Source organism: Myodes glareolus, chromosome 9 (genome assembly GCF_982192425.1).
Source record: "Myodes glareolus chromosome 9, mMyoGla1.1, whole genome shotgun sequence".
In the NCBI taxonomy this organism is placed as follows: domain Eukaryota; kingdom Metazoa; phylum Chordata; class Mammalia; order Rodentia; family Cricetidae; genus Myodes; species Myodes glareolus.
Genome location: NC_142034.1, coordinates 54,614,449 through 54,626,765, shown reverse-complemented (window position 1 = coordinate 54,626,765; position 12,317 = coordinate 54,614,449). Strand labels below are relative to the sequence as shown.

Here is a 12,317-nt window from a genome sequence, read left to right as displayed (position 1 = left end):
CAACCATCTGTAATGAGGTCTGGTGCTCTCTTCAGGCATACATGCAAACAGAATATCGTATACATAATAAATATATATATATATATATTTTTAAAAAAGAACCCACCGGGGCTGGAGAGATGGCTCAGTGATTAAGAGCACTGCCTGCTCTTCCAAAGGTCCTGAGTTCAATTCCCAGCAACCGCATGGTGGCTCATAGCCATCTGTAATGAGATCTGGTACCCTCTTCTGGCCTGCAGGCATACATGCAGACAGAATCCCGAGAATACTGTATACATAATAAATTAAAAAAAAATAAAAATAAAAATAAAAAAGAACCCACCATCCATCTCAGGTCCTCTGGAAGAGCAGTAATTGCTCTCTCTTGACTATCTCTCCATCTTCAGAGAGAGCCATCTCTCCAGTTCAGGAAAAAAATAAAAATGGAAATGGGGCTAGAAAGTTGGCTCAGTGTATTCTTCCAGAGGACCCACACTGACTCCTCAGCACCCTATAGAAGCTCATAGCTGTCTGTAACTCCACTTCCAGGGATCCAACACCTCGCACAGACATACATGCAAGAAAAACACCAATGCATAAAATAAGAAATAAATAAATAAAATAAATTTTAAAAAGGCAGTTGGAGAGACGAGTCAGCAGTTAAGAGCACCGGCTGCTCTTGCAGAGGACTTGGGCTTGGTTCCCAGCACCCACATGGCAGTTCATAGCCATCCACAACTGCAATTCTCGGGAAACTTCTGAGGGCACCAGGAACAGATGTGGTGTACATATATACATGCAGGCAAAACACTCAATATCTACACACATTAACACAAACAAAAAAACAGATGCAGTGAGAGAAAAAATGTCGACTCTGCCTGGGATTCAGAGTTTAACACAGGGCTGAGGAAAAGATTCAAGAGATGAAATGCACCAGGAGGTGGCGCACACCTTTAATCCCAGTGCTCGGGAGGCAGAGGCAGGTGGATCTCTGTGAGTTTGAAGCCAGCATGGTCTACAGAGCGAGATCTAGGACAAGTTCCAAAGCTACACAGGAAAACCCTGTCTCGAAAACCAAACAAACAAACAAAATGGAGGTGAAGTTCTTGCTGATCAGCTGTGAAGACATGAGTTTGGATTGCCCACCACCACTAACATAATACCTGGACAAGGAGGTACACACCTGGGCCCCCAGTACTGGGGGAGATGGGCTGGGCTGCAAAGAGGTGGACCCCTGGAGAGCACTGGCCTGTAACTCAAGCAGAATAGGTGAGCTCCAGACTCACTGAAGAAGAAATACTGGTTCCTGCTGTGCACACTCACACGCTCTGTGCTGCACAAGTGCACGTGTAGCACACTCACCAAGTCAAAAGGAAAGAGTTGGAGCTGGAGAGATGGCTCAGTCGAAAAGAGCACTGGCTGTCCTTCCAGAGACCAGAGGTTCAATTCCCAGCACCCACATGGCAGCTCACACTGTCTCCAACTCCAGTTCCAAGGTACATAAATTAATCTTGTTTAATTAAAACAGGGCTCTTGAATTAAAAAAAGAAAAAGCTCAAGGCTAAGCTGGATGTGGTGACTCACACCTAGAATGCAGACACTTGGGAGGTTGAGGCAAGAGTCTGAGCTTTGAGTTTGAGGTAAACCTGCGCTACATAAGTCTCAGGCCAGTCTGAGTGGAAGAGTGACACTCTGTCTCAAAATAAAACAAAAACAAAAATGGTGGATGTTGTGGCACAAGATTGTAGTTCCAGCTGCTACCAGAGAACAAGGAATGTGGAACTCAAAGCTTCAAGGGTTTGAGGCTAAATCAGGTATAAGTAACATATGTAACACCATCACTGGGGAGGTAGACGCAGGAAAATCAGGAGTTCTAGGTCATTCTTGGCTATACGGTGAATGTGAGGCCAGCCTGGGCTACATAACCAGGAAAAACTTCCACTCCCTGAAAGACCTTATCAGAAATAAAGAAGAATGAAGATTAAGGAAACTATTATTTCTCTTTTATTTTATTTTATTTTTGTTATTCGAGACAGGGCTTCTCTGTATAAACAGCTCTGGCTGTCCTGGAACTTGCTCTGTAGACCAGGCTGACCTCCATCTCACAGAGATCCGCCTACTGGGATCCGCCCACCACCACCCAATTCTGCTACTACTCTTAATTACAAGGATTTATTATAGGAACTAATGTGGAAATTTTAACTACTCTATGAGCCACCCAATAGCCACAGGAAGTAAGGGTAGGGATTGTTCAGCACGTTCCGGAGGTATTGGGCTTAATGTCCAGAACCAAAGAAGAGGAGACGGAGGGAGGGAGGCAGGGAAGCAGGGAAAGCTGTAAGAGGCAGAGTACAAGGCTTGCACTATGAAAGACAGCGGATACAGGAAACAACTGAGGATCTTGCGCTCACACAGGGTCTGGGATACACAAGTGGCAAGACGACTAAGAGTAAAATCTAAAGCAGCGAACTGGCGCATGCTTTAATTCAAGCAGCGCAGAAGAAGGCTTTTAAACCTGGGGTATGTATGAAGCATATTGAAACAACAAGCTTTAACCCTTGCCCCTAGCTAGCCCTGTCACAGAGTCCGCGGGCCAGGCGAAGCGAGGCGAAGCGAGGCGGGGCCGGGGTGGGGTGGAGGAGGAGAATTGGTCTTAAGCAGAAGTTGATTGGTTGGAGGGCGGGAGGCAGAAGAGAACTCCAGGCTGACCGAAGTCTCCTGGCTGAGACCAGCTGGCTGCTGTCTGAACCCTGCCTGGGAGCTCCTAGCATTTCTTCTGCCCCTCACTCCCAGCTCTTTGACACCTGAGCTGCAGGCCCTCATCGTGATCCTGCAGAACGGAAGTGGATATTGTCTTTGCTCTTTGATTTTTGACAGAGAGGATCTGGATGGCTTCCACGCGGATCCGAGAGGCCAGGGAGACAGATTGTGGAGACATTCTGAGGATGATACGGGTGAAGACTAGGCTAGAAAACCGAGTGCCGTGGGGCTGGGAGCAGCGTGGTGGGAGGGGGAGAGTTAGAAACGGGGCCTGTACCTTTGGACGCTGCTCTCAGGGTGGCAGGGCCTCCTTCCTACCCTAATGTTGTCTTGGTTCTCCGGTTGTAGGAACTGGCCGAGTATGAGAAACTTTCCCATCAGGTGAAGATCAGTGAAGAAGGTGGGGTTTGCAACTGGGTCCCGAGGCTGGGGTGGAAGCAAAGGATGAACTTTTGGGTGGTAACTACAGGACCGGGCATTGATTCCCGCCCTCCTTTCTGCCCCTTTGTCACACCCCCCCAACCTCTACAGCCCTGAGAGCAGATGGCTTTGGAGAGAACCCTTTCTTTCACTGTTTGGTGGCAGAGATTGTTCCAGCACCTGGGGAGCTCCAAGGTAAGGGACCCTCCAGGCATCCTCAGAATTTTCCCTTGCAGAGGTCTTATCCTTCTCTCTCATTTTCAGGGCCCAGTGTGGTGGGCTTCGGGCTATACTACTTCATCTACAGCACATGGACTGGAAGAAACGTTTATCTGGAAGACATCTATGTGATGCCACAATATCGGGGTATTACTAGCAGAGGCTAAGGGCGGACACAAAGTACCCATAGACCCACTGAGCGGTCCTCAAGCCCATCCCCCTTCCCTGTCCCCTGTATCAGCCTGTGGTTTCCTTTGATACTCCTTCAACTCAAATAATAGTTCCCCTCTTCCCCTTTTTCCACTACAGGTAAAGGGATTGGTACCAAAATAATCAAAAAGGTGGCTGAGGTAAGAAAAGGGGTGGGGTTACAGACTAGTTCCACCCCCCCCAAAAAAATAACCAATCAGCCAAACGAACCAACCCACCAAAAACGTATAGGGGCCGAGGTTGAATGAGGAGATAAGAAAGGTTCTTCTTTTGGTATTTCGAGATGGGGTTCTCTGTGTAGTCCTGGCTGTCCTGGAACTTGCTCTATACACCAAGCTGGCTTCAAACTCAGAGATCTGCTTGCTTCTGCCTCCCAAGTGCAGGGATTAAAAGTGTGTGCCACCATCGCCACCACCCTGTAATTCTTCATTTGTGGACCCGGGGCAGTAAGTAGTGTCTTCTCCTACAGATTGCTCTACACAAGGGGTGCTCCCAGTTCCGCCTGGCAGTTCTGGACTGGAACAAGAAGGCCATTGACTTGTACAAGTCTCTGGGTGCTCAAGATCTGACCGAAGCAGAAGGCTGGCGTTTCTTCCGATTTGAACAAGAGGCAGTGAAGAAGTTGGCAGGATGATGACGTCATCCCCTGGGGAGTTCAGTTTATTGCTACTTATTTGGGAATATCCTAACAAGTTTTCCTAAGGCTATATTCACAGACACTGACCTAGACTGCACTGAGGTGCAGAAAGAGTGGAAACAGGGAGGAGTCTTGTTAAGAATAAAGAATAAAATACTTCGTTTGCCCTGGTGTGGTGTTGGGCAGAGGGGTTGATGAAAGGACGCGGTGCAGCCGCTTTGAAACTCTTTTCTGTTTTCAGGCTGGGTAATATTCCTTTGATGGGGGCTGGGACAGCCAGGGAGCCAGGAGTACTGGATGCCCCAAGTCTTAGCTCTAGCCTGTGATTCTACAAAGAGAACAAGGGACTGAGAGATGTCTCAGTGGTTAATAGCCCTGGCTGGTCTTCACAGGACCCAGGTTCAATTCCCAGCACTCACATGGCAGCTCACAACTCTAAGTTCAGTTCCATCGGACGTGGCATCCTCACACAGGCAAACATGTAGTTTAAACACCAGTGCACATAAAATAAAAGTAAAATTTAAAGGAACAAGAGGCTATGGAAATGGCATATTAAGCTTGTCAATCATCTTTGGAACCCAAAGGTCTTGTCGGGTCTGAGGAAATCTGAAGGAAGATAGCAGACTCAAATAGTATGTAACAACAAAGATCATTTATTATACCAGCATGCATGGGGGGTTGTTCACCTGTACAAAATGGTAGTGACCCTGAAAGAAGTGTGCAGGCTCCTTTTGAGCATCTCAAACATGACAAACAGTTATACCTAGTTTTAATTGACTGAGGTTTTTTTTTTTTTTTTTTTTTAATCTGTAGACATATTTGGGTAAGTGTCGAGGGGGTTGCAGGAACTGTCCTTAAGACGTTGTGGGGAGGACTCACGCCTTTGATATATATTTTTTTCCTTTGCCCCTGAATGCAAGGGTATAGTGGATAATTGGCTCTTTGTTGGGAGAGACTCTGTGTCTTTCCCAGAGAACTGAAATGTAAATTCTGTTGTGAGAATGGGAGAGTTTAACCCCTTCAGTCAGTCTTTTGGGACTGATGTGCCACCAACTAAGACTGCCGGTTGCTGTCAGAAATTCAAGGGACACTGGAAAGACACAATTGCTTCTTCACCTTAACTAATCAGCCTCAGCTAAGTAGGTGTGATGGCATGGTACTGTGGAGGCTGAAGTAGGAAAATCCCTTGATCCCAGAGTTCAGGACCCACTTGTAAAAGTGAGACCTGTCAAAAAAAAAAAAAAAAGTGAGACCTGTCTCATAAGAAAATAAAATTGAAAAAAAATTTCATTATTAGTTTGGCATTGCCTATACTAAAGTAAAATTAAATAAAACTAAAGGAAATCTTTAAATCTCTGGGAACAATAAAGAAAACAGGCTATTTTTCCTCTCCATCTTTCATATTCTTTGTTTATTTTTGTTTTTTCCAGACAGGGTTTCTCTGTGTAGTCCTAGCTGTCCTGGAACTCACTCTGTAGGCAAGATTGGCTTCAAACTCACAGAGATCCACCTGCCTTTCTGGGATTAAAGATGTGCACTACCACTGCCTGGCAACCTTTGTTCTTTTTAGATAGGGTCTACACTATGTAGCTCTGGCTGACCTGGAACTCACTGTGCAGACCATCAGATTGGCCTAGAACTCATCGAGATTCACTGCCTCTGCCTTGTGAGTACTGGGACTGAAAGTGTTTATTACCACCCCAGGCATTTTTTTGTTTTGTTGTTTTCAGATAATCTCTAGCCCAGGCTGGCCTCCAATTCCCTGGGTAGCTAAGAATGACCCTGAATTTCTGGCCCTTTGTCTGTACTTCTAGAGTGCTGAGATAGCGGGCAAATGCACCATGCCTGTATTATGGAAGTGTTCTTGGGATTGGAATACAGGGCTCATGCATGTGAGGAAAGCATTGTACCTACCAACTAGGCTACATATCCCATCCTTACTTCCTTTTTTTAATTTCTTACATTCATTCATATATTTGTGTGTGGAGGCACAAGGATGCCATGGCTCACTCTAGTAGTGCATGAGCACCGCATATGCATGGTGCACAGACGTGCACACAAGCAAAACACCCATACATGCAATAAATAAGTTTATAAATAAATAAATAAATACTCATCTGGAATGAAGCCGGGTAATGCAGGTCTGTAATCCCAGATACTTAGAGGGCTGAGGCAGAAGATTTGATAATTAGTTAAGATTTGGGAAGAAATACAAGAAATTGGTCATCAAAAGAACAAATAATCCAATAAAAAATGGAGGGGCTAGAGAGATGGCTCAGTGGTTAAGAGCATTGCCTGCTCTTCCAAAGGTCATGAGTTCAATTCTCAGCAACCACATGGTGGCTCACAACCATCCAAGATGAGATCTAGTGCCCTCTTCCAGCCTGCAGGCATACAGAACACTATGTACACAATAAATAAATCTTAAAATAAAAAATCAAACAACAAAAACAAGCTTTTCAAATGGGCTGTAGCTGCAGCTCAGGGCTATAGTATTTGCTTAAAATGTGCAAGGCCCTAGGTTTCAAAAAAAAAAATCTAAAAAAAAAAAAAACAAAAAAAAACTCTTTCTGCAAAAAAAAAAAAATCTAGCTGGGGCTAGGTAGAGCCTGGCTTTTGGGAAGATGTAGGTTTGATTTCCAGTCTCCAAATAACACAAGAATGGCAATAGCAACAGAAAGCAATCTAAAGGGACTAGAAAATGGCTCAGCAGTTAAAAGCAGTTTATGCTCTTCTGAAGGATCAGGTTTTGGCTCTTAGGAACCACGTGGTGGTTTACAACCATATATAGCCCCAGTTCCTAGGGATCCAGCATTTATTCCTCATCTACCTGGGCACCAGGGACACATATGGTGCACATGTATATGGTCAGGCAAAATACACATAAAGTTAAATGTATACGTTAAAATTAATTTGAAGAACAGAAATTGTCAGGGCCAACATCAACAAAAATACCTTTTGCCATTGTAGAGGCATGAGGATTTAGAAAATACTATTAAAAAATACGAAGACACGAAAGAAAATAAAATGGAGAAACATATAGGATAGCATCAGGAGGGAATTTCAGTGAGTACTGAAAATTCACCCATGTTTAATTTCCAACTGCTTTACGTACCCTTGACCCCAAAAAGTAGGAGTAAGACAAAAGACTGCATTAGCATGATACAAGGAAATGAACAGAAAAATCGAAGGTCGCGAGCTACAGTTAAACCTTTTGTTGCTAGAACAAAACAAGTCACACTTCTACCCTAGACCAAAACATTCTGTAGGCAAACCACTCTCTGGGTGGAATCCAGCATTATCTCCTTAAGGGAACTGGAACTTAGCTGGATCCTTAGACTTTTGTTTGAGGTAGGAAAGATCTTTTAGTCACACCTGTTGAGAGAACAGACCTCTGCTCTAAAGGGGGAACCTTTGGAGTAGAGACAATAACTTTGAAGGAACTAGAGGTAAGTTCCAAGTCTCTGACCTTTGCTCAACATGGAAATAGGCTCACATTTCGGGCCTCCACAAGAAATCTTACTACCAACCTCAAGCCAGACCTAGTGGCTCATATTTGTAATCCCAGAACTCAGGAAGATGAAGCAGGTGCGTTGCCATGAGTTAGAGGCCAGCCTGGCTTCCACAGCAAGTTCTAGGTGAGCCTGAGCTATATATGCAACTCTGTCGTAATAAACAAAAAACAAGGGGCTATAGAGAGGTTCAGCAGTTAAGAGTACTTGTTGCTCTTGCAGAAGACCAAGGTTTGGTTTTCAGCGTCTAAATGATGGGTCACAAATAACTATAACTCCTGTTCCAAGTGACCCAACACCCTCTCCTGACCTCGGAAGGGCACCAGGCCTGCATGTAATGCACATAGATATATGCAGACAAAACCTTCATATACATAAAATAAATAATCTAAGACAAAACAAACCCTCTAAATCTCAAGAGCTGGTGGCACACCTGTGACCACCGCACCGGGGAGCTGAAAGTAAGAATCTCAGGAGTTCAAGGCCAGCCTTGACATTTTAGTGTCGGGCTGCACAGGCCCTGTTTTAAATAAATAAATAAGTAAATAAATAAACGTTAAAATGTACATCTGTAGTCCTAGGACCTGAGGCAAGAGGCTCCAAGTTACAAGCCAGCCAGAGATAGAACAGATTTTGTAATGTACAGGCCAGACGGTGGTGGCACAGGCCTTTAATTCCAGCACTCAGGAGGCAGAGCAGGTGGATCTCTGTGAGTTTGCAGCCAACCTGGTCTACAGAGCAAGTTCCAGGACAGGTTCCAAAGCTACAGAGAAATCCCGTCTCAAAAAACCAAAATAAATAAAATAAAATAAAATAAAAATAAAACAAGTGGAAATTGATTGGGGAAGACTTTTAGCATTGACTCTGAGCCCCACACCCACTTCCTACTGAAAGTATATGAATACTCAAACACACACCTGCGTGCATACACAGGGTACAGCTAACACTAACAGGGAGTCCTTTAAGGCTGTTGTTCTTACATGATCTGCCTAGAGAGGGCTCAGGTCCCACAACTTGCCTGTTTCTCACTCCAGGCACCAAAGTCAATTGTTTTAGCAATGTTTCTGACCAACCAGTTCTCAGTCAGGCTCCCACAGCCTCGCTTTGGATCCAGTTAATTTGCTAGGATGGCCCACACAGTTAGCAGATACGTTTACAGTTTATTGTTAAGGATGTTATTACAAAGGATACAGATGAAAAATGTTTGGGGTGAGGACTAGGAGCATTGGGTTGGGACACCCTGGCCCTGTCCAGGGGGCCGCCTTGCAGGAACCTTCCCAGAGTCAGCTTCCTGGAAGTTCTCAAGCCTGTTTAGGAGTTAGTCTTTTGTTTTAATTAGCATATCAAATACATATATCATTTTGTTTTAATGAGCATACCAAATATATATATCATCGTACCATGCTCATAATAAACCAGCCCGCCTCCTTTTTCATTTTTCCTCTTCTCAAAGCGGCCCTCTTTTGTTCTCATGTTCTGTACGTGTCCATATGCTGTTGAATTTAGATTCTGTGAGGAAAAAATGCAATATCTTTTTTCATCCATTACCTCCATCCTCCTCCCATTAGAATCTATGCTTTCCCTTTCACTATGTTTATAAATATATATTTAAATATAGATTTTAATGGCATAAGAGCAGACAGGAGGACCAATGGAACCGAATAGACGGCCTGGATATCAATCCACACATCTTCGAACACCTGATCTTTGATAAAGAAGCAAAAAATATCAAATGGAAAAAAGAAAACATATTTAACGAGTGGTGCTGGCATAACTGGGTGTCAACATGTAGGAGAATGAAAATAGACCCATATCTATCACCATGCACAAAACTCAAGTCCAAATGGATCAAAGACCTCAACATAAAGCCACCACACTGAACCTCATAAAAGAGAAAGTGGGAAATACACTTGAACGCGTTGGCACAGGGAACCACTTCCTAAATATAACCCCAGCAACACAGACACTGAGAGAAACAATTAACAAATGGGACCTCCTGAAACTGAAAAGCATCTGTAAAGCAAAGGACATGGTCAACAAGACAAAACGACAGCCTACAGAATGGGAAAAGATCTTCATTAACCTCACAGCAGACACAGGTCTGATCGTCAAAATATACAAAGAACTCAGGAAATTGAACATCAAAAGATCACATAATCCAATAAAAAAAAATGAAGTATAGACCTAAATAGAGAACTCTCAACAGAGGAAGCTAAAATGGCTGGAAGACACTTAAAGAAATGGTCAACATCCTTAGTCATCAGAGAAATACAAATCAAAAGAACTCTGAGATTTCATCTTAAACCTGTAAGAATGGCCAAGACCAAAAACATTAATGACAACTTATGCTGGAGAGGTTGTGGAGTAAAGGGAACACTCCTGCATTGCTGGTGGGAATGCAAGCTGGTCCAATCCCTTTGGATGTCAGTGTGGCAATTTCTCAGAAAATTGGGAAACAACCTTCCTCAAGACCCAGTAATACCACTTTTGGGTATATATCCAAAGGATGCTCAATCGTGCAACAAGGACATGTGCTCAACTATGCTCATAGTAGTTTTGTTTGTCATAGCCAGAATCTGGAAACAACCTAAATGCCCCTCGATCGAAGAATGGATAAGAAAAATGTGGTACATTTACACAACAGAGTACTACACAGCAGGAAAAAGTAATGACATCTTGACTTTTGCAAGAAAATGGATGGAGCTAGAAAACACTATTTTGAGTGAGGTAACCCAGACAAAGAAAGACAATTATCACATGTTCTCACTTATAGGTAGTTTTTAAACATAAAGTAAAGAAAGCCAGCCTACAAACCACAATTCCAGAGAACTTAGACAACAATGCGGACACTAAGAGAGACTTACATAGATCTCATCTACATGGGAAGTATAAAAAGACAAGATCACCTGAGTAAATTGTGAGCATGGGGACCTTGGGGGAGGGTTGAAGGGGGGGAGGGGAGAGACAGGGAGGGGAGCAGAGAAAAATGTAGAGCTCAATAAATATCAATAAAAAATATAGATTTTGTATGTGAGAGAAAATATGTAATATTTGTCTTTCTTCAATACTAGGGATTGAATCTAGTGTCTTACATCTGCCAAGGCAAGTGTGCTACTACTGAACTACATACATAGACCTCTTTTAAACTGGCCATGGTGGTGCACGCCCTTAATCCCAGCACTCGGGAGGCAGAGGCAGCATGGTCTACAGAGTGAGTTCCAGACTGGCTCCCATAGCTACTGGGAAACCCTGTTTTGAAAAACCAAAACAAACAAAATACATAGACTTCTTTCAGTTTTGAGTTTGGGTCTCCTTAAGTTGCCCAGACTGGCCTCGATTTCACTCTATCACTTAGACTCCACAAAACTGTCCTCCTATACATGTACATCATGTACACACATACACACAACAACAACAATAACTACATGAAATATAGATGATCTGTCTTAGGGTAGGGCTATTGTTTTTTATCTATTTTATTAGTTTATGATCTTGGTGTGCATTAGGCTGGCTTGGAATTTACAAAACTTATTTCTCTGCTTCACAAATTTTAGAATTACAGAAAAGATTTACCATGCTTAATAGGACATTTTTTATGTTTTAGTTTTGCGAAATAGGGTTTCTCTACATAGCTCTGGCTGTCCTGGATTTTTCTCTGTAGATCATGCTGGTCTCAAACTCACAGAGATCCACCAGTCTCTGTCTCTAGAATGCAGGGATTATAAAGGCAAGTGTCACCACAACCGCCTTAGTTCTAGGTCTTAATGGTTCATTTTTTATTTAAAAACTTTCTTGGTTTCCAAGGCAGCTAGGACAGTGTAGAGGGACCCTGTCTCAGAAAACCAATATAAAACGTAAATTTTCTTGGACTGAGAATGTAGCATAGTTTGTAGAGGGCTTTCCTAGTATGCACAAAACCCTCCTCTTCATCCCTAGCATCACATAAAATAGGTATGTTTGTACAAGCCTATATTTGGAGGAGGAGTCAGAAATATTAGAAGGTTAGCTTTGGCTACATAGAGAATCCAGAGCTATCTCGCCTGCTATTCTATCTTTCTTTCTTTTTTTTTTTTTAATATTTATTTATTTTACAATATTCTGTCTGCAGACCAGAAGAGGGCACCAGACCTCATTACAGATGGTTGTGAGCCACCATGTGGTTGCTGGGGATTGAACTCAGGACCTCTGGAAGAGCAGGCAGTGCTCTTAACTGCTGAGCCAATCTTCCAGCCCCGCTATTCTATCTTTCAAAAACAAAAATATTTAGGGCCATTCTTGGCTACATAGCAATTTGAGACCAGCCTGAGATATAAGAACCCTCTCTCTCTCAGTCTGGGATATAAGAAACCTATCCACCTCCCCCCTCACACACACACACACACACACACACACACACACGCCCTTGCTTGTGCTCTCTCTCTGTCTCTCTGTCTCCCTCTCTCTCTCTCTCACACACACACACACTTTGTTATATCTTTTCTTTATTATATCTTTCTTTGTTATATCTTTTATTTATTATTATTTTTAAATAATTTATTTTAAGTTTTATTTTGTGTATATTTGATGTTTTGCCCGCATGT

General features: G+C 43.2%; 1 protein-coding gene across 1 annotated transcript; it reads left to right on the top strand.

Moving 5' to 3' along the window:
- The first annotated feature begins 2,703 nt into the window (after window positions 1–2,703).
- On the top strand, window positions 2,704–4,388 carry Sat2 (spermidine/spermine N1-acetyltransferase family member 2). Its single transcript, XM_048448033.3, has 6 exons — window positions 2,704–2,933; window positions 3,088–3,139; window positions 3,271–3,354; window positions 3,424–3,525; window positions 3,688–3,728; window positions 4,058–4,388. Exons 1-6 carry the CDS (start codon window positions 2,868–2,870, stop codon window positions 4,220–4,222), a joined length of 510 nt encoding a protein of 169 aa, XP_048303990.1. The 5' UTR covers window positions 2,704–2,867; the 3' UTR covers window positions 4,223–4,388.
- The last annotated feature ends 7,929 nt before the right edge of the window (window positions 4,389–12,317 follow it).